The sequence below is a fragment of the Natator depressus genome, chromosome 8 (assembly GCF_965152275.1).
Source record: "Natator depressus isolate rNatDep1 chromosome 8, rNatDep2.hap1, whole genome shotgun sequence".
Lineage (NCBI taxonomy): Eukaryota > Metazoa > Chordata > Testudines > Cheloniidae > Natator > Natator depressus.
The window spans coordinates 71,167,309-71,193,585 of NC_134241.1; the positions used below are offsets into that span (position 1 = coordinate 71,167,309).

The window sequence follows — 26,277 nt, forward strand, 5'->3', positions numbered from 1 at the left end:
AAAGCCCATTCTGATATATCTAATGCCATCCCCCAGGCAAATAGAGGCATTGCATCCCTAGAGCCAATCTGCAAGCGGCTGTGTGACTAGCAAAAATATGTCTACAGTTAGATCTGGGGGTGCGATTCCCAACTCACATAGATACGCTTGTGCTAGCTCTTATCAAGCTGGCACACTAAACATAGTAGTGTAGCCACAATCGCACAGGCAGCAGCCAGTGGCGGCACGGGCTGCCTCTGCCAAGTATGTACCCTTACGACTCAGGCGTTTTGTACCCAGGGTGGTTAGCCCATGCCGCCACTCACCCCTCCCTGGCTACTCTACTCATTTTAGCATGCTAGCTTGGTGGGAATCAGTGGCAGGATGTCTACACAAGCTGGAAATCACACCCTCACTCCAAGTGTAGATATATAGATGTGTTCAGCTCGGTGGCTATCTGCAGATGCAGCTTCAGGCTTGAGAATGAGTAGTGTCTGTGAACTTTGTGTTCTAAAGAAGTAGTTGCACCCTTTGGTTGAGTGAGTGAGGCACAGAACCTATCTAAGTAGAAACCGATCTATCCATTGGGAGACTATCTTGTAAGGCATCTATGAATGATGTTTCTCTGATGAACAAAGTATTCCTCAGATGTTCCTTCCCTTAGTGCTATTTTGGGAGTTTATCTCAGTGATGATTGCCTTTTTTATTTGTATTATTTTACAGTCAGGTACAATCAGGATCAGGGCCTCATTCTGGTAGGTGCTGCAAAAGACAGAGTAAAAGAAGGTCCCTACCCCCAAAGACTTGCCTGAATTCTGGATAAAATTTTTTCCCTTTACCTGAGCTTGACTTCTCTAATCAGTTTTATTCTCACTGGGTCACTCACATTTCCCAGATTGTAAGTATGCGTGATAGTAAATACTGTCACATTCATGGCTGGGTACATTAGGAGCACCCTCCAGAGGCCTTGTGTAAGCACCCCAAAAGCCTGCAGCCCTGTTGTTTCCTCCTCTCTTTTAAAGTGTGATGTAAGTGAAAACCTATCAAGTTAGAAACTGATCTTGTCCACTAGGGAAATAACATTTACAGGTAAGAAAAATTTTCCTTTTCTCTCTGATCCCCAAATCTAACATTTATTAATTTAAAGAAATCTCCTATGACAACTAAACATTTATTGAATAAGAACTCTGGTGATTTTATGAACTTTACAACGGAAGGTTCATAAATAATCACCACTAATAATTCAGGAAGGGGGAAAACTGAAAAGGCCACTTTTTCCTCTTTGTTTTAGATCATAGTTGATGCCAACATTTCCTGCATTTTCATTTTTTGTTTTGAGGGAGAAAGTGGAGCAAAATAATTATTGGTGGTTATAGACATACACAGAATGGACTCAAAAACATTAAAATCCTGAAAAGGACAGCCTTTTGACACAAGGCAAAGGAAAAGACAAACAATTAGCAAAGAAAATGTAGACCCTTCTTCATTTCCATCTCCTCTGGAGGATATAACTGGCTGAGAATATCATTAGCTGAGAATAAAAATGAGTGGCAGACTGTAGTGACCCAGACACCGTCCTAAATGTGGCAGGATGGTAATCCTAGTTCTGAAGTTTTGGGGTAAAATCCTGCCCTCATTGAAGTCCATGGGAATTTTGCCATTAACTTCATGGAGCAGGGATTCACCATTGAAGTATGATAATTAAAACCAAATACCAGTCAGAGTCAGTCCTTGCTTTAAAGATGATGGCTAATTATCTAAGATATTGTAGGCACCATTCTGGTGTGGCCTATAAAGCAAATATTCCCTTCAAGATTATTTTTGAGAAATGAACATGTAATTAAAAGTTTTGAATGGAAATACTCAGGGGCCCTTCTTTATTTTGGAGAACCCAGGGATTTACTAAAATGTCATATGCTGGACTACACTGCAAAATCAAAAACTTTGTTATTTGTTAACAAGATCTGGAATCAGTAAATAATTTATTAGTAAATTTAGCAAATATCTATTATTATATAAATTAGTGATGGACCAAACTGATTCTGGAAGAGATAGGTGCCACTGATAGAAGAGTTATCCACGTTCCTTGATAAATCTGATTCTGAATTGTACGCCTAAACTATAGGCCGCATCCATCTTGAACATGACATTTTGGTGCATCATCTGTTTACTAGTACTTTGAGCATTATGTGGTACTAATAGCTTTCATTCTGGGGTTTTATACTAGCTGTATATCATATTTCTCTCCAGACATGTCTGTTCACTGAATTTTCTTCTGCATATAAATGTATTCACTGGCCATTTTGAAGGATGTGCTTGCTGCACTATTCCATTAAACTGCTGCATTATCGGGTAATTGTTTAAACATAATGCCATAGCACTATCAAAAGGAAAGGTGAACTAATGGCATTTGCAAATGTCAGGGATTATTTTAACACTTTTATTATAGTTCATAAAAAGTAGGTTCAGGGCATTCCATGGCAATTATTTCCACAGAAATTGGTTATTTAAATAAATTGCTAATTATCTGGATATGACAGTATTGAAAACCCTGCTAATGAGTTATTTGATAAGTGTAGTTTATGGTGGCCACCTACAGGAGGGAGAGAGAAAGAGTATATAGAATAATTATGACAAATAATGAATTAGATGCAAATGTCTTGTCTTGTACATTTGTCTGAGTTATTTAAAATATGGATTATCTATATAAAGTTTCTTTTAAATATCAGGATTATACAATACAATTATGTGCAGAATGTTCCCTTTAGATCAGATTAGATGTCCTTTATTTGTTTTGGTCTAATCTTCAAACTTTCTCATTCTGTTACTATTTACAGGAACTGATTATTTGCAGTAACTGAATGGTGAACTTTCCCAGATCTATTCCCATTCTACCTTTTTTCCCGATCTCTGATATTTGCTCTCTCGCATGTGTTCTCTCTCTCTCTCTTTTTTTCCCCCTTCCCTGGTTTTATGAACTTAGCTTCTGGGAAGATAACAGTGTCAACTACCTTGCTAGAATATATATGCAGAGAGAGGGAGGTGGTGGGTAGATTTTTGTTTTTCTTTTCATAGTAGCACAATCATCAAAAATATTTGTTGTTCATTACAAATAATGTGAATACTTAGTATCAGCTTCTTTTTTCTTTGTAAAGTTTAGTCTACTGTAGTACAAATCTGAATTTACATTTGTAAAGAAAATCCACAGCGTAATTACTGTAACAAAAATAAATTAAAACTAAATTTTACATTGCTATACAAAGAACACTACTAAGAATTACGACCTAATTTCAGTGTTATGCCAGCTACTGCTTGATTGATATTAGGGGTTTTCTTGTTTGTCTATTTCTTTGGTTACTGTATATAGCTGAATTAAAAAGGCCAAATATACAATTTCAAGATTCAAACAATATGGTAGAAAAAATAAATATATGGAAAAATACAAATAATTATATAGTATTTGTGTGTAACTTTGCCATTATTTTCACAGGAGTTAGGAATTCCCACACTGACCTGTTTTTTTAAACGGGGGGGGGAGGGCTTGATTCTTGTTTATCCTAAGACCCTTTTACAGCTGCTTTGGCAGTGTAAAGTGCCGTTAAAGTGGATGTACTTTACGGCCCTTTTATGCTGCCAGAGTTGTGAAAAGTGGCCTTAGTGTAAAGGTGTATCAAGCCTAATATCCATTACTTCTGAGATAGAGGGATTTGTTTTCACATTGGTGGGTAGATGTGATGGTGAACAGCTGAACCAGTTTGACTGAGAGCTATCAGAGCTTCCAGGTGAAACTAGATTGCTTGGGAAGTCCTTGACATCAGTGGGAGTCTTTTTACTGAACTCAAAGTGCATTGGGTCTGGCCTGGCACGCTTGATTCTGCAAGGTGCATAGCAATTTTTGGCAGTTCCAAGTGCCTTCAGCTGCCCATAACTTCAGAGCTGAAGGAGCTCAACACTTTGCAAGACTGAACACTAACAATGAAAAGGAGCCCCATTGACACCAAGAACAAGACCAGTAAACTCTTGGCAAGCACCTTAATTCCTCCAACAGAGGTGAAGTCTCCCTCCTCCCAGGAAAGAACAGCATTTTTTTTTTTAAACAAATATAATCTCTGGTGTGGCAACCGCTACCACTATGTTGGTATCTGTTCACTGTTATCATAGCAGCACAGTTCTAGTTATTTGCACTAAATAGGGAGAGGAGATTATTTGATGTTCAAAATAATGCCTGTGACACTTGATATATTTTATTATGCTGCATTTCCGTGACTTCCCTCCATTTTAATCATGAACGCTGACTGTGTTTTAAAATCAAAAACAAAGCAAAAGCCCTAATTATTCAGCAGAAAAATAAATAATTTTTCTAAAATTTTAGGATTTTTTTTCATTGTTTAGCTTTAAATAATAGCAGTTGTATTGCATTTTAATGAGATACTGAAAAAGAGGAGTTTTCAACATGCAGTAGAATGTCATCTCCACCACATACTCTGTTTCTCTCTCTTACGTTCAAACCTTGGTCCTGTGTTTGAGGCCTGGATAAATGGGCTTTGCATATCAGACCTAGTAGTTCTTTATTTTACAGTAAGCTATATGGCATACCCCATCCAGCCCTTGATAACCACTCTCATGTTGCCATCAAAGGAGTGTTGTGCTAGCAACTCTCTTAGCTACTGACACTGACCTACTGGAATTATAAACCCCAGTACATCAAATCACTTTGTCATGTACGAAACTTTAAGCATGGGAGTAATCTCATTGAAGTCCCAAGTGCTGAAATGTGTTGCTGGATTGGGACCATAGTTAGTTTTTTTAAAAATTCCATCTGATTTACCAGATATTTTCCACTCTATGAAACCTTAGCGATGAATTTTTGTTAGTTTGTATTTCCTCTTGCCTGTCGCTAGATTTAGACTTTTTCTTCATGTTACATCATAACTGTGCCATAAAGCCTGTTGGAAGACTGGAGTTATATTTGCTCTCCTCCAGTCCTCCTCTACCTCTCCTTCCTCATCAAGAGGCCATTATGTAATGGGACCAATTATCCTTTCAACTCCCTTGGCATTCACATAAAAATAAAACTCTAGGCCAACATCACTGCCCATTTATTTTGCTTTTGCAAATATTTATTGAAATCACTCTTTATTTATTTATTTTGTTCCTTTTTTTTCTGTGTTTCAGTAGTTCAAAATACAGTATGTTTTCTGCCACAAGTCAGTCAATTATGGTGCGCTGTGTTCTAGACCTGGCACTTTTTCTGCAATACAAGAAGGCTTCCCTGTCTTTTGAGTAAGATGATAAAGTGTGAAGGAAAATGTTTACAGCTCCTTGTATGTTCTTTTTGTGCCCTCCAGAATACTAAGAAAAAATTGTTGGAATAACAATGACACACATGTCAATCAGCCCTTTGAGTGTCATAAGAGCCATTTAATTGCTGTCATTAGAAGCAGTGTTGACATGATTTTGTTGTTCTTTTAGCTGAGTTGAATATTGTACCTTTGAAATTGTACCCAAACATTTATCACTAGATTTACTGATTACCAAATTTAAACAACAACTTGCACAGTGGATAGAAAGACAACCAGTAACTCACTGGAAATGAGTGTCTGAGCTCCAGAAAAATATCCATTCATTACACTAGCTCATCAAAGCCCCAACCTATAAATTCAATGAGATCCACACAGCTTGCAACTCAGTCACTGTCTTCTCTGCTGTGTTGCTGCAGTCACACCACTGATATTGTTAAGCTGAAGGAAGTCCTTTCTGATTACTTTATTGTGCAAGCACTTAACAAATGGTCACTTGTTCCTTTCTCCCCAGTATCCACTGTTCAAGGGGAAATTTATTTAAATAGGCAGCAAATTAGAACAGACAAAAAGGACATTTCTTCACATAAAGTGGAATTCTTCTGGGGAACTCATTGCCACAAGATATTGATGTCAAGTGTTTGACATGATTTAAAAAGGGATGGGATATTTATATGAAATATGAGAACATCCAGAGTCACATCAATATTTTAAAAAATGGAAGGGGAATAACCTTTCCTGCCTTGAGGTATAAGCCAGCCTTTAACTGATGTGGATTAGAAAAATTTTTCCCCATGGGCAATATATATATAGCCTATTTCTGGGTTATTTGTGCCCCACTCTGAAGCATCTGTTTTTGGACACTGTCAGAGACTGGATTTAGGACTATATGGCTCAATGGTATGGCATTTCCTATGTTCATTTTCAGTCTTGCTCAGAAAGATTGAGTTGTTGAAGCATTTTGTGTGCTTATTTCTTGATCAGCTCACTTCTGAATGATTTTGCTTGTGTAATGTATATTTTTGGTCGACATTTTAGATGACTTAATAAACAAATGCTTGAAAATTTTCTTGCGTGATGCCATCATTCTGAGCTTAGTCATTCTGTAAGACTTGACCATCATCTCTGCAATGGTGCTGTGCTATGTCTAAGAGTAAGTACCCATTGTCTCATTTTACAGATAATCTTTCAATCTCATTATGATTGATCTAGCTAAACGCACTGCAACTACCACACCATTAGTGCTCACTAGAAATGTTGGTGTCAGCAGTCTGCTCTCTTTGTGAGTCTGTTTTGCTGTGATCTTTACTTAGGTTCTATTATGGATTTTCATTAAAATTCCCAACTTTTGTGAACCATCATTCAGTTGCCCCTAAAGCACATCAGTACTGGCAGAAAACTCTCTCCTGCACATTGAGCTAAGTTGTCCATTCATATTTCTAAAAATGTTCATGGTGAAGATTTCATTTGTAACCTCTCTAATGTTGTTGATCGAGCAAGGCATAACTTCAGTGCAAAAAATGGTACCTATGCATGGAGCAGAACACCTCATATTCTCGATCAATAATCCAGATATTCAAGAACATCCAGCATACCTTGAAGACACACATTAACGAGGCAGACTTATCAGGCAGTGTGAAGGCTGCTTCTCACCCAGGTGTGGATGTGATGTAAAAAATGGAGTACAGTTGTTGGAAAGGGGAGGAGATGTCAGGTTGGTAAATAATGAGGTGGGATCGGTGCTGAAGCAGCTGGAGATGGCATAACTCAAGAAGATAATTCATATGCTGAGTCAGGAGCAGATGTCAGTAGAGACAATTTATCGAGGCATTTGGACGCTGATTTTGTAACGTGTGTTGATGGGACATGCTTGTCAGACAGCCTGTTTGTGAAGCCCAGTGTTGCCTGTATCAGTGGTTTGTTAGGAGGAGGTGACATTTTGCTGGAGGCAACCTGAGCTGAAGAAAGAGGGGATTTGGAATGGTTAAAGCAAACCAGATTTTCAGTTTTCTGTTGGAAAAATTACATTGGCAAACAATGTCCTTTTGAAAATGAAAAATTCTGCTGGAAAACTACAGCTTCCCTGTTTAAAACAAACTGACAGGCCCTAGACCCTGTGCTGATGTGCAAAGCTGTACTGCTCATTCACTCTGTCTGCCGTACCTGGTGCGCTGTGATAGCAGTGAACAGATACCAACGTACTGGTGGTAGTTGCCACACTACAGCTGACCATTGTTTAAAAAAAATAAAAAAGTGTGATGCATGAAAAAGGGTGGACAAGTCTCTAGACGGCAGACTGCTAGATTGACCTTAGGTCCTTTGGAGATCCCCAGCAGGGCAGCTACCTATGGCTGTAGTATGCATGTGTTATGATTTTTACTTTGAGATGGGATAGTAGAGGGAGAGGAGAGTGCATCTGTTGCGTTCAATATTATGGGGCCTCCGCTTTCCCCCCGGTTACACAAGTAAATATGTTATCCGTTGAAAATTAAAAGTTGCCAAAGACTATCCCTTTAGCAGATTAAAAATCCAGCTAGCAGACTACAAAGTTTCTCTTTTAGAAACATAATCACACACATGGGTAAAAGACAACAACAGTCAAACCTCTCTGTGGTGAAAGAGAAAGCAGTTCCTTTCTGGAATGAGGACAATGGTGTAAACAGAGGAGGGCATGAGGAGGAACTGGAAACATCCTGCTCTTCTCATGCTTCTTTCCCTCCTTCTTTTTCTTCATCTTCCTACAATTCCTTGGTCCTCCCTCCTCTTCTTCCCCCACTGGTCTTTATTACTGACTGCCTCCATTGGTCCTTTGCCCCAAGAGCAGATCAAATGGGGACTCTGGGGCTCACCCTGACCAGCTAATACAGTGTAATAGTGTTACATCGTGTCTGCATAAAGTGTTTGGGGTGTTTCATATCATGTTATTTACCTCAAATTAACTACTCAATATAAAAAACACCCTTTTCCCTCTAATCTAGACAGACCCCTAGTCAATCTCCTTGTTAGTGAAGTATTCTTCCCTATACTGCTTGCCAGTGCAATGTACAGTCCCTGCACTACTGCAAGACACCACTGTAATACACTGTATTTTTATTCTAAATTAACTGGATACTTTAATATAAAAAGCTTTTAGTAGTTTAAATACATCCCAAATGGTCTAAAAATATAAATAGCTGAATATGTGCGAGCAACCAGCATTATTTACTGTCTAGTACATGCTGTATTCTTATGTGTGTGTTAATACTCATGCAACATCAATATACTTTAAACAAAATGGAGTAAATTGTCTATGCAGTGCACTAGGGTTTTATCATGATTCCCATAAATGGCTCAAGAAATTGAGTGGGCAAATCCCCATGTACCACTTTGAAAATTAAGGCCCCAATCCTACAAACATGTATGCATGTGAATAACTTTGCTCATGTGAATAGTACCATGCAATTTCAGGGAATAATCTGGTCAAAGCTTGGCTTCTTAAAGGAGTACCAATATCGCTGAATGTATTCACAGGGGATATGTATTAAATAATATCCAAAATGTCAAAGTGCATTTGGAATGGTAGTTTTAAACAAAATGTTTGATTCAGATTCCGTAAAACACATTCAAAATCTTCCCTTTATTTGCACACTATCTGTGTTCACACCAGCAGCCTTATCCCTTATGTGGAAATTTAGAGCTGTATGTCTATAATTTACTGTATGGAATTGTTTTCTGTTTCTAATTATATTGTTCCTTGTTCTTTTAAAACAGATGCTTAAATATTGGAGCCAAGTTTTATGTTTTATCCAGTTAAATATGCAAGTGTTTCTGTCTGCAGTTTTAGGGTTATTACACCCACGTTCCTAACACTTTTACATGGAATAATACTATTCAAAACCTGATACATGTCGATTTACAAATTAATATATTTTTAGATATTAGAATTCGATATTAGTTCTTGATATTAATGGTTTGTCTAGTACAACACTGCCATCCCATGATGGGCATGCACACATCGTATCTATGTGCTGAGTATTCCAACATGCTAACACTGTATTTTGATTTTCTTTAGGAAGTGCTATTCGGCCCATAGCCCTGCGAGCAGTATCTGCTATAGCTCGTGCTCTTCCAGGATTTCCCATCTTAGCAACTGGAGGAATTGATTCAGCTGAGAGTGGGATGCAATTTCTCCACAGTGGTGCTTCTGTTCTCCAGGTAGTTGTTTTTTTCCTTTAAAAATTATAATTAGTAATTTATCACAGAACTGTAATGTATCTTAAAACTAAAGATTTCAGCTCAAAGTAGGAAAAAGGACACATTAACATAATTGATCCATTGGAACAAATGTTCATATTGTTGGCTCCATGCTCATTGCTAGGAGCCATTCACTTAAGATGTTCAGTGATAGAGTGGATGCCCCATAATCTATGGTGCTGACCTGGGAAAAGCTAGCTTTTTAAGAGTGAAATAGTATCTTTTTCTCTAACTGAAAAAGTTTTGAAATTAAATCACTTTCCCTTGTTAAGCAACTGAAGTGAATACATTTGTGCTTCCCAGTACATCCTGTGTTTTCAGTTTCTGTCTTGGCCAGCATAAGCTCTTTGGAACAGGGAGTTTTCATCCTGTGTCTTACTGAGCACTGAAGGGAATTCCAAATGGCTTTACTTTTGGTCCCACCTGCATTCAGTTTGAAATAGCTGTTCTTCATCCAGGCACCAGTCTCCCTCAAGCATTTGTTTTGGGTGACGAAAAATGCAGAGCTGTGCATCCTTTACATGTTGTTGGCATCACAGTCATGGCTAAGGAATGGGATGTTAAATAGTTTGCAGTAGTTGGTTGCATTGGCTGATGTTTTCTTAAGCACTAGGCAGACTTTAGTATGAGTGATAGATTTTTCATTAACAGAAGGTGTTGGTAGTATAGATCCTAGGAGGTCCACTGACACTTCAGCATTTTGCCTGCACTGAGCAGCTGTCTGAAAACCACTGTGATATATAGACGAGGAGGACAGTTGTTGTGGGTAGTAGGTGGTCATAGCGTTTCTTTCACCAGGACATAAACCCCATGGTGTTAGGGTGGAGACAAATCTTCTATGCCATATATCGTTGGAAGCCTGCAGGATCAATACGTAATCGGGGAAGGAACACATAGTGTAGGTTGCATCTAAATGAAGGGGGAAACTTATGTTTGGAGGAGGTGATAGTCAGCCGACAATAGGGGTGGGCAAACTTTTTGCCCGAGGGTCACATCGTGGAATAGAAATTGTATGACAGGCCGTGAATGCTCACAAAATTGGGGTTAGGGTGTGGGATGGGGTGTGGGCTCTGGGGTGGGGCTGGGAATGAGGAGTTTGGGGTGTAGGAGGGTGCTCTGGGCTGGGACCGAGGGGTTCGGAGGGCGGGAGGGGGATCAGGGCTGGGGCAGGGGTGCGGGAAGGAGTGCAGCGTCCAGCTGGGGGTGGGGCTGGGGATGAGAGGTTTGGGGTGCAGGAGGGTGCTCCGGGCTGGGATCGAGGCGTTTGGATAGCAGGAGGGGGATCAGGGCTGGGGCAGGGGGTTGGGGCGTGGGGAAAGGCTCAGGGGGTGCAGGCTTCGAGCGGCACTTACCTCAAGTGGCTCCCAGAAGCAGTGGCATGTCCCTTCTCCAGCTCCTATGCAGATGTATGGCTAGGCGGCTCTGCATGCTGTCCAATCCACAGGCACTGCCCCTGCAGCTCCCATAGGAGTGTGCAGGAGCCAGAGCGGGGCCATGCCACGGCTTCCAGGAGCCGAGGGGTGCGGCCCCCAACCCAGTGCCCCGGCCGGAGTGCTGGTGACCCAGCACCCTGGCCAGAGCAGGGCCAAGCTGCGTGGTCCGGCCCCCAACCCAGCACCCCAGCTGGAGCTCTGGAGCAGGGCCGAGCCGTGTGGTCCGGCCCCCAACCCAGCACTTCGGCCAGAGCACTGGAGCAGGCCATAGTTTGCCCACCCCTGGTCTACAACATGACAATGGTGCCTTCATTTCCAATACCTCCTTTGGCACTGAAAATTAGATCCAGTGTGTGGCTGGCCTTACTGGATAGCTGCAATGGCAGCAAAGGCCAGTCCCAGGTTTGCTGTGGTGGAGAGAAAGTCCTGGGCAAATTTATTGGTGAGGTTATTGACATAAGCCCTGAAGAGTCACTCAGTACTAGGCGTTTGTGGGACCTCTAATAGGAGGTCTGATGCTACAGTTACTATTGCAAAGCTATCAGGGCAGATCGCAAATTGAATACCCCTGGGGATCCCAAACTACTGTTTGTCGGGTAGCCCCAGAAGCAAGTAAGTGCGGTGAAATGTTCTGCATTTAAGGGGAGATAGTGGTGTACTCTGGAACCTTTTGGGGGAAGAGGTAGCAATAGGAGGTTCACATGCCCTGACAGCCAATCCTGAATTCTCTGTATTAGCATCAGAGGCAGAAGAGTACACAAGGTTATCCTGTAACTTGTTTTGTCTATCTGCTTTACTAATAATATTATTTTTTAAAACTTCTATTAGGTTATTTCAAACTCTCCTTTTACAGTAAAGGGTTCAGGGAGCTACCTTGTCTGGATAACAGTCTCAGTGCTACTTCAGTTCTGTGTCTCTTACACTTACACTTACACACGCACAAAACAATCATATGATGCTACTTCTAGTACAATATTTGTCTACAACAAAAGTATGATCAACAAGGAAGTGTTTTCAGAACTACACATTCATTTCATTTATGGCCACTAATTAGAACTGAACCTAGACCAAAATGTAGAGTTATGCACTTTTCCTTAATACAGATTGTGTATGTGTGTGGGGGGAGGGGTTTCTTGTGTGTAGACATGTCCCTGAAGATAATGGACAATTCTAAAATGTAACTAAATACAAAGAGAGTGGAATGGGTATTGTTTCTGGAGTGGCTAATTAAGGAATCACTTACTGAACCTAGAAAACCCAGATTAATTTTTGAATGCTAATTAAGTACTGGCTGATTCAAGTGATTCATGTTCAGTGTGGAGCTTTGTACCATAGAACACTGGGCTGGACACCTCCTTTAGAGAACATTGCAAGGCTCATCTATTTCCAGCATCATTTCCTCAACAGAGACAATGACTATTTTCCCCTCTTAGGGTTCTTTATACCAGAAAGTTGCCTTGCTTTAATTTAAATAATTTTAAAAACTGATTTAGATAAATGGGTGCAAAACCTTGTGTAGACACTTACTTTGGTTTAAGAGTGGCTTATTTCAGCCTAGCTGAAGTCAGTGAGTAATGGACTTAAGATAAGTGGATGTAATCTGCTCTTAAACCAAAATGATATTGACCTTAGATATTTCCCCTGTCTAAGGGAAGAAGTAGAAGAGGGTGGGAAAAACATAAAACCTTCAGCAGAGGATGGTGCCAAAAATATCTGATCAGAACAACACTGACGTTCATATTTGATATCTAGATGGAATGAGATATAACCAAAACTGCAACTCCACCCAGCATCCAGCCCTGCTTCCCCCACACCTAGGGTCCCCAGAAGGGAATTGCCAACACAGTCCAGAATGGGCAGGAACACGCAAACCAGGCACCTCTGCCCCAGTGGCAGTGGCTTCCCCTGCGCCACAACTCCCTGCCAAGGTGGGCTGTCAGGAGCTCATCTCAGAATGGTCAGCTCTTGGATGCTGGCACCTGCAGCAGGGACCAGCCTCTCTGCAGTCAGACCTATGTGCCTTTGCTCCCCACCAACATGGAGAACAGCCTCTCTGAAAATGGCACCCCTGCGTGGCAACCCCATGCACCAGGTCCAATGGCACTCATTGAAGTTTGGCCCAATCACCTCTTCATCGTTGATGTCATTTCCGTGTTTAGAAGTGCATTTGATCTAGCCTCTCTTTTGGGAGGAGGAGCACAACCTTTTCATATGTATAATTTCAAGGTTGCTTATACAATAAAGGAAGTTTATAATAGATGCAGATTAATTTAACTATTTGTAATTTTAGCACCTATGTGGCCAAGATGGAGTTTACTCTTCAGGCAGCTCTGGCCAAGAAAACGGGTGCTCAGGAATGCATCAGGGAAAAACCTGTTTCAAGTCCCCTGGAGTGATCACACATGCACACCAGGACAGTACAATGAATACAGGGAAGGGAAATATTTATTTACAGAAGGATGAATGGAGGAAAAACAACAAGGGAGCAGAGGGGGGGAGTAGTAAAACAGGGTTACACTCAACATGAGGCCCCCAGGCCCAGTGGTACCACCATATGAAAGGGCAGACTCTGAGCAGTGTGTCTACACTCAGGCTATGTCTATACTACAGCCATGATCGATGCTCTGAGATCAATCCACCAGCAGTCAATTTAGCGGGTCTAGTGAAAACCCGCAAAATCAACAGCAGATCACTCTACAGTTGACCCCTGTACTCTAACCACGACAAGAAGGGTAAGGTAAGTTGACGGGAGAGTTTCTAGAGGACCTCTGGGGACCTCTGGAGCTTAGTGCATGAGCCTCTATAGCATGAGCTAAAAGCCAACTGACTGTTAACTAAGGCTGTAGAGCAGACTCATTTTATCTCTCTCTCTAAGTGGTCTCAGTGCCATTAGATGGGACAGAACACCACACCCAGGTGTGTGGGTTACACTTGCTGTAGGCCTTTTGTCTGGAGCTACAGACACACACACCCTTCCACTCTCCCTCTCTCCATGCCCCTGGAACAACCAACATTCTCCTCCCCAGGAAAAGGTTTTAAAGGGGCCGTGATCTCTAAACCCCAAGGGTTTACACATTATCTGGAAGTTAAAATATATAAAACAACAGATAGCTCTTCCAATTTGTGTAGTTTCAGGAATGGTTGGAAAGAACATTTATTTTTTATCTTTTCAATCAGATCTTGGATGCATTTAAATGCTTCCACCACTGACCTCTTAGTACTGTGCTTTGTCATAGCATATCTCAGTCTACCTATTTCTTTTCAACATAAACATGAAATAAACATAAGTAACTATGTTATCCACATGTGCCCAATCCTGCATTTCGTGTATACCCAAAGCTCTCACTGATTTTTGACTGCATCATTTTGAGGTTTGATCTCTTACTGTAGGGTTGTTATAGAGTGCAGTGTCATGGAAGTAGCTTCTTTTTTCTTTTTAAATGAGCTTTCTCCTAAAGTTTTGATTTATAAAAATAAGGTTTTCCATCTGTTTTTATGTGTCACTTGCATCATGTGTACTTTACCATGTCATGTTGATGGTCTGGTAGATTGTTTGAAAGGCCTTTGAGGAACAGACGTGCATTTGCAGAAGTCATTACACTGTAGGAAACTAAAAATGGAGACAATTATAGAAAATTCCAGTGGAAAGAGAAAATGTATTGTGAGAAAAGCCATAAAAGCACAAAAATACTAAAGTAAAACTCACTTCACAGTAGCCTGTATGATTCAATTGTAGATCAATATTATGTAGTTAATGCATTAGCAGTAGAGCATTAATTTGCAATTACTGCAGGCGATCTGATCCTCTGTGTTTCATCCATTGACATAAGTGACCTTTTGTTGAAAGAGATTCTGCAGTCATTATTTCTAGCGGATATAACAAAAAAGGGATAGAACAAAGAGGTTACTTTCTGCAGTATGCATTTTTCATGGTAGAGGCTCCTGAATTTATACCCTGGTATGGCATATTTTTAGTAAATCTTTACTATTTAGTTGCAAAACTTGAAAAAGAACAATAGGTCTTTTCAAACAACTTTTTAGACTGTTATAAAATGTATAGGTCATGGTCATGCATGTCTCCATCACCTCCAGGCTGGATTTCTGAAAAACACTCTAGGGGTGTTTCTGTCCCACCTGGAATGCTACTGCTTCTGTTGCCTACCTCCTAAGAACTAGACTCTGGCTTTGCCACAAAGCCCTGGCTAAGAGGCACCACATAACTGTTCTGCTTCAGAAACAGACTGCAGGTTAGATTGTGACTCAGAAAATCACAATTTAGTCCCTAGCTCCTCTCTTGCTGCAGGAAGGAAGTAAACTGTGTCAGACCCATACCTGACTTGTTGCTTTCCCTTCTGTGCCAGCTCAGATGCACTCAATAGCGCACTGGTGGGACTGACTCAAGGTTCTATCCGCTCCCCTACCTTGCTTGTCAACTCCTCACCCATCTGTCCCAGAGGGGCTGTTATCCCCTCTCTGAGAGACTTCTATCCTCCTCACACTGTGCCCTGTGATATGGTTAGCCCACACATGGGATAACAATACCCTTGACCTCCCTTCCTGCTGTATGCAGAAGTATACAATGAAAAAAGCAATCTGCTGGTAAATGAGGCTGCCACTGTGACCATCTCACTGCCCCACATTCTGCACTGCCTACTTACCTCAAATTCAAGGTGCTGATTCAATGTATAAAGCCCCAAATGGTCAGGGACTTGATTAGTGAAAAAAACTGCCTCCTCCCTTATATTCTGTCATGACACTGAAGACCAGCAAGGACACTTCTGCTGTTGGTTCCTGAGATAAACTCTCTCAAGCAAGGAACAGTTGGCTTTCTGGTAAGGGCCTGTTCCTGGGTACTTACTTCCTCTGGTAACTGGTAGCCAGAGGCTGTTAGGTTCTAGGACTCAGATTGACAGGATTTTTTCCCCAGCAAGTGTATTACTGAGGCATTTAACTGAGGGATTTTTAGAACAGCAGGACAGTTTTGTGTGTGAATAAACAAGCTTTTGCATAGCAAAATAGGGGAGGTTTCAACTGTTTGCAATTTTTGGACTTGTATTCACAACACTAAGTCATAAAACAAATAACCACCCAGAGAAGTGAGAATGCAGAAATCTGCACCTCTCTGAGAGACGAGAGAATGGAAGATTCATGGAGATGCCAGTTATGGAAAGGAAATGTGCATGTAAAAAAACTTTCCATTCTGCATCATGGCAGCTCCACTGATCCTTTGCTGCTGCGAAGTAGCAAACAATGAAAAGAAGAAAAGGAGAGTAAGGCACAGAAGTATGTGTGTAATCATGAAGCATTGTACCTGTGCCATATGTAGACTTACTTTGGGGACCACTCTAGTTGAGTGATAATTCTGTATACTGTTGATCAGTTGGACTACATGACCAAGTGGCTGGTCTGCAGATTTTCTCAGTTTTAGTCAAATCATCTTCTTCCCACGATGAAGCAAATAATTTGGAAGAACGATCCTTGATGCCTTAATTTTCTTGTAACATCATAGTCCTCCCTAATACAGCACTTGATCTATGTTGAGAGAGGTTCTTTTATCCATGCAATTAGAGCAAAGGAATTGGAATTAGAAGGAAACAGAGAAACAGATTATCTGAAACTCGCAATACATTTAGGAAAGGTTTTAACTTCTCTCAACATCCAGGTTATGCCATTTCTTTTCCTTCTGATACTTACTATTTGAGCAGCGAAAGGGAAAGAAAAATCTCTTGGGAAGTGTGAAAGTGAGTTTTTATCATAGGCCTCAGAGGGTCAGAACTGTTTTATTCACATGAATTTCATTCTTCAATGGGAATAGTAGCTAGTTCACAAATTCCTACAGCCACGCTGATAAAGGATGAAAGCAATTGTAGCTGAAATAAAATAAAACAGTACTGAAGGGAGAGACTCACAGGGATGAGAGGTTAATCATTGCCAGACTAAATTGAGGTCCGAAGATGGAAAAATTGGTTTGCTGGTTGGTTTTGATAGATGTGCAGCTTTCAAAAATCAGGCCACATGAGGATGTGCATCAACAGAAGATGCTCATTAGAACTGGTTGGAAATGTTTAGATGAAACTTTTTTCCATAGAAAAATGCCAGTTTGTTGAAACCAAAATGTGTCACGGAAACTTATTGATGTCAATGAATATTTCATCAGGTTCTCAGGTTGTTCGTGTGTGTGTGTCTGTGTGTCTGTGTGTGTGTCTGTGTGTGTGTGAGAGAGAGAGAGAGAGATTTTCTCTGTAGCGTTATGGTTAGAGCACTGCCCTGGGATGTAGGTTCAGATTCTTTCATTGCCTGTTCAGAATGGTCTGGAATGAAAACCTTCTTTCTGAGTCACGCAGAGCAACTACTTGAACCTGTCTGTCCATGAGTTAATGATGCTGTTCATTACTGACATGTGTCCTTTTACGGTGCTAACTCTTAGGGCCAAGGACAATCCATCCAGAGAGAAGTCAAGAAGTGATGGAATTCCTGACTTTCTAGCATTATTTTTTATTTAACTGCACCAATAATAAGAATTTCTCCCTATGTGTGAATATGATTTTTGAGGTAGAAAATGAACTGGATTTTAGAAGGGTTACTGACTCTTTCAGAATAACCTGGATCTGCCTTTCAAAATTAAGCTGCCAGGTTTAGGGAGCTTGATGAAGAGGAGATCTATCTTTGGAGGACTTGAGAAGGCGGGTCAGGAGAATAGTGCCAATGGCCCTGTAACTGCATGACACAGCTACTGATCTGATGCTGTACCAGCTGCTGAAATGCATGTAGGAAGATTGGAGGATTTAATTTCCCTCCACCATATTTTCCTGCTCCTTGGCACAGGATAGAGCTTTGTGCCTTCTGATATTCCACAAGTACATGATGAAGTTAAAGACAGGTGTAGAATCTAAACATGTGCTTGGTCTGTTTACATGCTGCTTTTTAGCGTGTCTGCCTACAAGCATCTCCTTCGCATTGCATACCACCGACAATACAATGGTACAGTTCTTTATGGGTGACTGACCATGAGATTATTGGGCATAGCTGTAATGCTCAAGGCATGTGAAATCATATTTGTTTTCCTAAATAGATGGGTGTGATTGTAAAATCCTGCATGTGCCCATGTACTGAACAGGGGTTCGCTCTGTAGCTCCTAGAACTAACAGAATACCATAGTCTCACATGAAAGTAATGCAGAGCATGCCTTTTTAATCTGCAGATCAGCACAACTCTCACAGAATTTGATCCCTCCAAGCTGCTTACTCAGAATCTAAATGGACAAACATTTATGTACCTTTGTTCAGTTGTAATGTTCAAAAGAAGGATAAGAAACTCTCATCTAACTCAGACTTGCATCTTGATACTGCGTTCTCAAACCTTGTTAAATAGCATCCCATCTGCTATCCTCTATCCCTAGAGTAGTTTCGCAGCTAATGTGAATAAATCAAATAATTTCATCTATATTTTATCAATACTTAAGAAGATTTTTCTTAGTCATGAACTTGTCCTTTTAGAAGAGAGGTTCTCAAACTTTTTTTAGAGTGTGAACCATTGTCTTATATACCACCTCCCCTCATTCTCACAATCATGTAATGTCTTCCAGGCAACTACAGCAATTGCTTATATAGAGAAATAATTTTAGGAAAGTATACAATGTATTTTTAGCTGTTGTAATTTAATTTACAGCTATAAAGGGGGAGGGGGAGCCAGAATTATGTGACCAGACAGCTCTCCATGGACCACCATCTGCAGACCACTAGCAGTCTAAAGATGATAGTTGGAGAACCTTTGCCCTAGAACATTATATTTGGGTGCTTACATTCTTATTACACACACCCCACATTATAAGTAGATGCTGAAATAGTCTAGGGATGCTGGATGTGCTCTTTTTGATTTCCTGATTCGTTGAAGATTTTCTGTGTCCATCTAAATCATTGCTTAGAAACTGCAAAATAGATTTATTCATCTTCATGTGCAATGGTTATGCAGCATGTTTCACTATGTGGCAGAGAATGTTCTTCACAGTATTGAGTAGTCTGCTACTAGCTACAGAAGATACAGTTTTTAAAATCATATGTAAGCATTACTAAGATTTAAATTGCACGTTTACCCATCATGAATGTCCTAGTTTTCTCAGGAATATTAGATTACACCCATTAGCTGGCAAGGCTTGGGTAGGTCCCTTCATGAAGTACCTTGTATTGCTTTTATGTAATACAGTCTGTCTTCAATATAACCTAAGCCAATAGAAACTAAATAAAAAGACAATGATCTCAACTGTACATTGAAAAAAATAGCCTAAAGATATTCATAAATACTTCTCAGACAAAAAGGTAGATTTATGTATTTAACAGTGCTCAGGAAAAATTTATAATGAAAAAAATTGCATTAAATGATGATAAATACGTTTAAGATTAGATACATATTATAATACAAAATCAAAGAGGCTGAGTAACTCTTTTCCTTACCTTCTGGGCATATCAGTGAGGAACATTTCAAAGCAAACTCATCCAAATTAATATAAAAGCAAAACTGCTTATCCATTGCAGAACCTTTCGAAGGTACCTAAGAGGAATTTTTGTTGTTTATCCCATTGCTAGAGTCAGAATATTAGAATGTGTGAAGTCACAGGCAGATTTTCTAATAGAATGGCATTTCAGGAGCTATTTTATTTAGAGATCTTGTGCAGTTTAGTAGCAACGCTGAAATAAGTCTCTTCCTTTTGGGAGAAGTAAGATGGCATTCTGCTAAATGCTAGAATTTTATCACTTGGGGGAATAAAAAGCTGCCAGAGAGGTCTAAGAATATAAAAGCATTTGAGATCTCAGAAGGAGTTTAAATCAATGCACTGCCACAGTTACAGTGCAGATGAAAGAGCCTGCTGTCTCAATTGCCAGGAAACTACTTAGAAACTCTCCCTTTGATTTCTTTTGGTAGTCCATTAAATTACCGCTAAATGCAATAGATAGGGACATCAGTGCTTTGATGTTGTATAGCTACAACAAATGGAAACTAATATGGTAGAACAGTCAACCTTTGTGATTTGCATGTGTATATACAGATACATACCCATCAATCTCCTTATCTGACTGTGTATCTCCACTACCAGTCTGTCTACCTAGTGTACCTCTTTTCATTACAATTACTATTATTTTGTGCCCATTTTCCATCAGAGAGCAAAGCATATATTTTTGATGGAAGGAAAAATAAAATTGTCTCCCTGCTACTTCTAAGCTATGAATGGTGTGAATTCAGTAATGATAGAGAGCCACAGTAGTGCTTTGAGACAGGTTAGAGCAGGAGTGCTACTGCTAACCAGGACTGATCGTGATGGAGAATTAGAAATATTGCCTTGATGATACTCAGCACTGAAGCATTTTTGTTATCACAATATAATCATTGCACAAATATTTACACCACTTGAAAATTAAGAGTGTAATAAAACATATAGGGTCAGATTATCTGGCTTTCTCCAGCTCTTTGCTCCATGAGTGTTGTAAAGGGACAGTAAACTTTCTGCATCTCCTTAGCTGGGAATTGTGTGGGGACAGGGCAGGGATGGAACTGAAGGAGTGTGGAGCTAACGTTCACTGCTGCCTCTGTGGCACCAGCTCTTCCACAACCACCCTGGATTCTGCAGAAGTTTCTCCATGGATTCCAGAGTCCATCCTGGTGGGGAAGGTGAAGACTGAAGCTCCAGGGTGAGGAGAGAGGGGAACAGGATTGGGACTAGAGAGAGGTATATATCTTCCCCCATCCAACCCCACAGAAATTATATGAAAAAGATAATACACCTCCTACCTGAAATATCTTTTCCAAATAATCCTCTCCTCCCCTGCCACTTCTCCCAAGAAGGCGTTCACCATCTGGGGAAGTCTTTAAATGGAACTGCACAGCTAGTGAGTTGGTAGGGGCTATTCCAGGGTCCTGGCTCAGTGCAGGGGCACAGGGGCTTTGCATGGATGGCCCTAACCTCCCACAGATCCTGTGAAATATGCTGAGTTTGGGGCAGCCCTGCAGCTTTTTCTGCAGAGAACAAAACAAAACATGACACGCTGATGTGTGGGCATTTCCCTCAAAAGCAGTTACTCTCGGCAAAATCCAGTGAACCCAGTAGGAAATGTGCCTCAGTAAAGTCTTCAGGATTTGTGTTTTGTAATGATGATTATAAAAACCCAGCAGGCCATTTGTAAAGTTTCATTATCACTATGTAATAAATGCACATTGTTGATAATATTATTTTTTAAAAATATGGAATGTGAATTAAAATGTTTCAAATAGAAGCTAATTATTAAAAACAAACACATAACAAGTAATAAAAAGAACTCTGCTGACACATTCTCTCTAGCTTGCTGCTGAGTTTTTTCCAGATCCCATTGACAAAGTTATATAGATGTATCCATGGTTATTTATCCATATATTAGGGTGGTAATTTCTTATACTGTACATAAATAGGGATCCTGCAATGTATGTGTGCCTCTCACACTTGCAGTTTCACAGAGTTTGATCCTGTGATGCATTCCAGAGGTGCATTCCCCAGTGAAATCATATAAAGTGCATTTAACTTAATGAGTTACCGTTGCATTATGCAGCTCAGGATCAAGCCCTTAGAATTTATTCTTAGGTTATCTGCGATAAAATTTCTCAATATATTTATTTCTGTGTGTAAAGGATTGGAAGCACAGTCCCTCCATTCCTCAGCCCCCATCCTCCCAATGGTGTTGTGCCTGTCACTGTCCAACATTAAATACTATTAAACAAAGTTCGGTATACGGAGAACTCAGCCTGCTTAGTACCATGACAAACATACCTTTAAAAATCCTTTTAACCTTTTATTAAAGATACAGAAAAGAAGGAAAAACAGCATTTGAAATGTTAAGTAAGGCTTTTATTTTAACAATATACCTTGTTCCCTTTCCCTTTAATGGAGAGAGTTTGAGAAGGGGAAAAAACCCTTGTTTGACAGTCTTTTAAATATCAAAGATGGTAATCATTATTCTTGTGGGTAATAGAGAAGAAGTTGGTTGAAATGAGCTGGAGCTTCTTGTTGCTGCTGCTGTTTTTGTTAAAGCCCGATCCCATTTCATCTCAGGTTGTGTTTGGGATTCAACTCTAGCCAGTATCAGTGGCAATATTATCTAGGTCCCTCTGTCTGGCACAGGCTGGTCAGGACATCTCTCAGGATTAGGATGACGAAGGTCCAGGATCCCACGAGATAGTGAGGGTGGACAGCCATGATGATGAAGTTTGCTTCAGTGGCCCCTGGTTGTTCTTTTCCCCAAAAATCTCTTTAAGGATCCAAAAAGGGAATGATAAGTGGAATAGCCCCTCCCTTCATTAGTTTGTCTACCAGTGAGGCCTCGTTTCCAACACATCGGTTTTGGTTCATTAGTTTTCAGACAACATTCTGTTGTTTGCCAGGCATGATCGCAACACAGTCCTTGAGTTGTAGATATAGTCTTTTTGTTTAGAGTAATTCAGCTTTTCCCAGCAACATTTTCATTATAGGTTATTGTGATATCTTATGAATTTTCACATTTTAGGGGAGGGATAGCTCAGTGGTTTGAGCATTGGCCTGCTAAACCCAGGGTTGTGAGTTCAATCCTTGAGGGGGCCATTTAGGGATGTGGGGCAAAAATTGGGGATTGGTCCTGCTTTGAGCAGGGGGTTGGACTAGATGACCTCTTGAGGTCCCTTCCAACCCTGATATTCTATGATTCTATGAATTTAGCTTAACAAAGAGAAGGTTAAGGGGTGACTTGATTACAGTCTATATTTTTACAGTTGAGCTCGCAATTAGAGTAAATTTAAATTATCACAACAACCCTTCTGATTTTTAGTTTGCTATCATCTTCTGTACATTCTTAGGTTATTTCAATTCATAATGTTGCACCATAATATGGTAAAAAGTAAAAGCCTCTCTACTTATAAGGTTATAACAGGTATCCTCCAGTGTATCTCATGTGTACACATCCTGTCAAAATATTTCAGAAATTCAACAACAGAATCTGAACTTGTTTTAAGTGACATGACATAGCATGGCTTTTAACTGTATTTTTTCTTACATTTTAAATATTTTTTTTAAATAGCTAATAAAAGTGTTACACATATGCTAAAAAAAATAGAACCTTTTAGTGAAGAAAGAGGTTTAAATAAAGCATCAGTTGAGTTTTCAGTTAAATAACCTGTGGAGGAAATTATTATGATGTTCTCTATAATTGCTCTGAAAAGAAAATCTCTAAGTCTATGGAAGGCATAACAGACCTAATTAATGCTCACCCTGTTTCTCCAGAGAAACAGATTTTGTGTAATGTAAATGGGCTGCATAGGAAATGTTCTTGTGCATATTTCATAGTTATTTCCCTTTTTTCCTGCAGAACTGTGGTGTACGATATTTTAAAATGTACCTTTCTTCTTCTGAACTGCAGCTTGTATTAGTTTGTGAAACCATGTGTAAAATGCTGATATGTTACCTAGGTCTTTTTTCCCCTAAGTGGTGAAATCAAATATCTTGTGAATCTTATGATTTAGTTTTAGAGTATTGTGTGTGTGTTTATATTGTCTTGAAGTAGGTGACCATTTCATTGTTTTATTCATTACATGCATGTCTTATGCAGGAGTACTACTGCTTTTCTGATGTCTACATATGAATAAAAGCTTATATCAGTCCCTGAAAACACTGACTTAGCCTGGTGCCTGATAGTCTATCCAAAGATTTACCAAATATGGCTGCAGTTTGTACAGCAGGAAAATTGGTGGTTCCTCTTTAAGAGGATACAGTATTGATTGGGCTTCTTTTCCCTTCACAGTGCTTATTTCACCTTCATTGGATACTTCAGCTGACCCCTCCCCGTCATGTTCCTCATATGAGTTGGAAGGGAGCCAGCCAGTAAGGCCTAGCAATACAGAGTACTCATGCCAAGTGGTTGCAAATCTTTGGAAACAAAAACAAAAAACACACACCACAGCTCAGCAGAGCCAGGTCTACAGACTCGGGCTCACACTACAGCACTGAAAATAGACATTTGGATTGTCTAGCTCAGGCTGGAGCTCAGGCTCTGAAGCCTATAACCTCTCGGCTTCAGAGCCTGAGCTCTAGCCCAATCTGCAATGTCTACATGGCTATTTATAGCACCGAAGCATGAGCCTGAGTCTGTAGACCTGGGTTCTGAGACATTTATTTTTTTGCAGTGTAGACATACTTTTACAACCCCAGAATTGTAAATCTTTTCAATTGTAGTGCCACCCTCACAATGTTTGGGGTTTTTTTGCTTGTTTAATTTTTGAAGACCAAGTTCCTGAAATCCATTGATTATGTGAGGATCTCAGTTTTTTGTGTTTATTTTTTTCAAGTACATTTCTAGCTCTCAGGGTCACAGAAAAGACCTTTAAATGTGAATCCTAAAGGCTCAAAAACCAGAAGATAAATGAAAACAATCCCGTTTTTAAAAAAAATTCTCATGGTCTTGGGGTGGGATCCTGACTCATGCTTTGGTCACTTGTGCTTGGCAATACTAAGGACCAACACTTTGGGCAGGAATTGTGTGTGTGTGTGTGTGTGTGTGTGTGTGTGTGTGTGAACTCGGTTCATGGAGCCTGTTTGTGTCTCCAGTTTATTTTAGTGCTCTGGTTGGGATTTCTGAAACTGGTATCAGGTGATACGTATTGCCATATTTGATGTCTTTTGGAGATTTTTCATAGCTGAATTTGGGCTTTTAGCTGCCCAGGCTATATCCACTACGCTCTTTGATGGTTGGTGCCCATCAGACAGTCCAGTCACTGATGAGTGAGCTACGGCTTGGGCCCTGGGAGACAGTCAGTAGAACAGTCATGGGGGTTTTTGGTCAAGTGTTGTTATTTCATTTCCAGGGTCACTGTGGTTGGTTAATTTTAAGTTGGCCTGATAGCCACGAGTTGGGCTTAGCAGAGATAGAAAAAGTTTCAGGTATTGGTCATAAGGGCATCCTTCTGCTGTTTCTACCTGTGTCTGCCAGGTCTTCAGAACAGGGACCATCTATTTGTTATATGTTTTTAGAGTGCCAAGCACAATGGACCCCTGACCTCTAGGTGCTACTACAATGCAAATTATAATACTAATACAGAGAGAGGGACCTTAAGTCTTCCTGCACTGTAAAGTGTTCTTTTCCTGGATGGCATGTGCTGTTTGGGGAGGCCTTCTCCCACTTGTTTGGGTGGGCCTAGCTGTGTTTGGGTTGAGAATTCATGTTCCAGCTCTACACTGGTGGCGACACAAGGACAAGGAACTTGTTATCAGCTTGAATTCCTGAGTTCCGTTTATTCTGATGTTCATAATACAGTTGCATTTAAGGCCACTGAACATCAATAAGTTCAAACAGCATAAGTAATCTCATATACCATTGGAAATTTGTTGTTGATTGCTGGGTGTGTGTTTTGTAGGTATGCAGTGCAGTACAGAATCAAGATTTCACTGTGATTGAGGACTACTGCACAGGACTGAGAGCCCTACTTTATATGAAAAGCATTGAGGAGCTTCAAGACTGGGATGGACAGAGTCCTGCAACCATGTGCCATCAGAAAGGAAAGCCAGTACCCAAAATTGCTGATCTGATTGGAAAGGTATGTCTAATGATACCAGCTTTTGGCTTCAAGCATAGGTTAATAGGATGGGTTATGCTTTTTATCCCAATGGCCATATTTTGTCATCATTGCCATCAAAATTAGTTGGTATGAGGTCTTTTGTCTCCTTCTGAATAGTCACCAGGCAATTTGTGATGTCATATTACTACTGACTTGACATCATATTGTCCTGTTACCATTGACATGATGTCACCACTTCTTTGACAGTAGCATGACTTACTTTTTGTCTTTACATTCTATATTTAAAAATATTAGAAATTCTCTCTTCATTGTACTTTTTGATTCAGATTTGAATGGCTGATTTTGGGTCAGAATCCGTAGTACGTTCTAATCCTTTTGCAACACTCTGGTGGCGCAAAGGATCCCAAAAACAAATAGATCGGCCATCTCAGAAATCTCCCAGCATGAGAGAGCTCTTAGCTGGCACAGAGCCAGTTTACCTGCTGGGTTCCATCTGCCCCATTACTGTAGTATCTGAGCTCTTCACAATTTCTAATGGATTTATCCTTAGAACATCTGAGGTGGGAAAGTGCTATTATCCCCATTTTACAGGGCAGAAACTGAGTCATAGAGAGACTAAGTAACTTGCCTGAGGGTCTACCACAAGAAGTCTGTGGTAGAGCAGGGACTTGAACTCAGGTCTCTGAACTTCTAGGCTAGCATCCTAGCCACTAGATCATTCTTCTTCTTTGCTGCAGTAGTCCTGTTGGGGACTCTGGCCAGCTGGTGTG

The 26,277-nt window shown here is 40.3% G+C and overlaps 1 protein-coding gene and 1 long non-coding RNA gene across 2 annotated transcripts in view; one reads left to right on the top strand and one right to left on the bottom strand.

The window, feature by feature from the left end:
- The window catches only part of DPYD (dihydropyrimidine dehydrogenase), a 552,826-nt gene that overhangs the window by 468,802 nt on the left and 57,747 nt on the right, over positions 1–26,277 (top strand). Inside the window, exons 19-20 of the mRNA XM_074961282.1 lie at positions 9,331–9,473; positions 25,346–25,525. Coding sequence (XP_074817383.1) covers positions 9,331–9,473; positions 25,346–25,525 — 323 coding nt within the window. The remainder of the gene's footprint in view (positions 1–9,330; positions 9,474–25,345; positions 25,526–26,277) is intronic.
- Positions 14,072–19,754, bottom strand: LOC141992337 (uncharacterized). The gene is made up of 3 exons (XR_012640573.1): positions 19,396–19,754; positions 14,652–14,812; positions 14,072–14,555 (listed from the first exon to the last, which is right to left on the bottom strand). It is a non-coding gene; the product is annotated as an uncharacterized LOC141992337 (long non-coding RNA).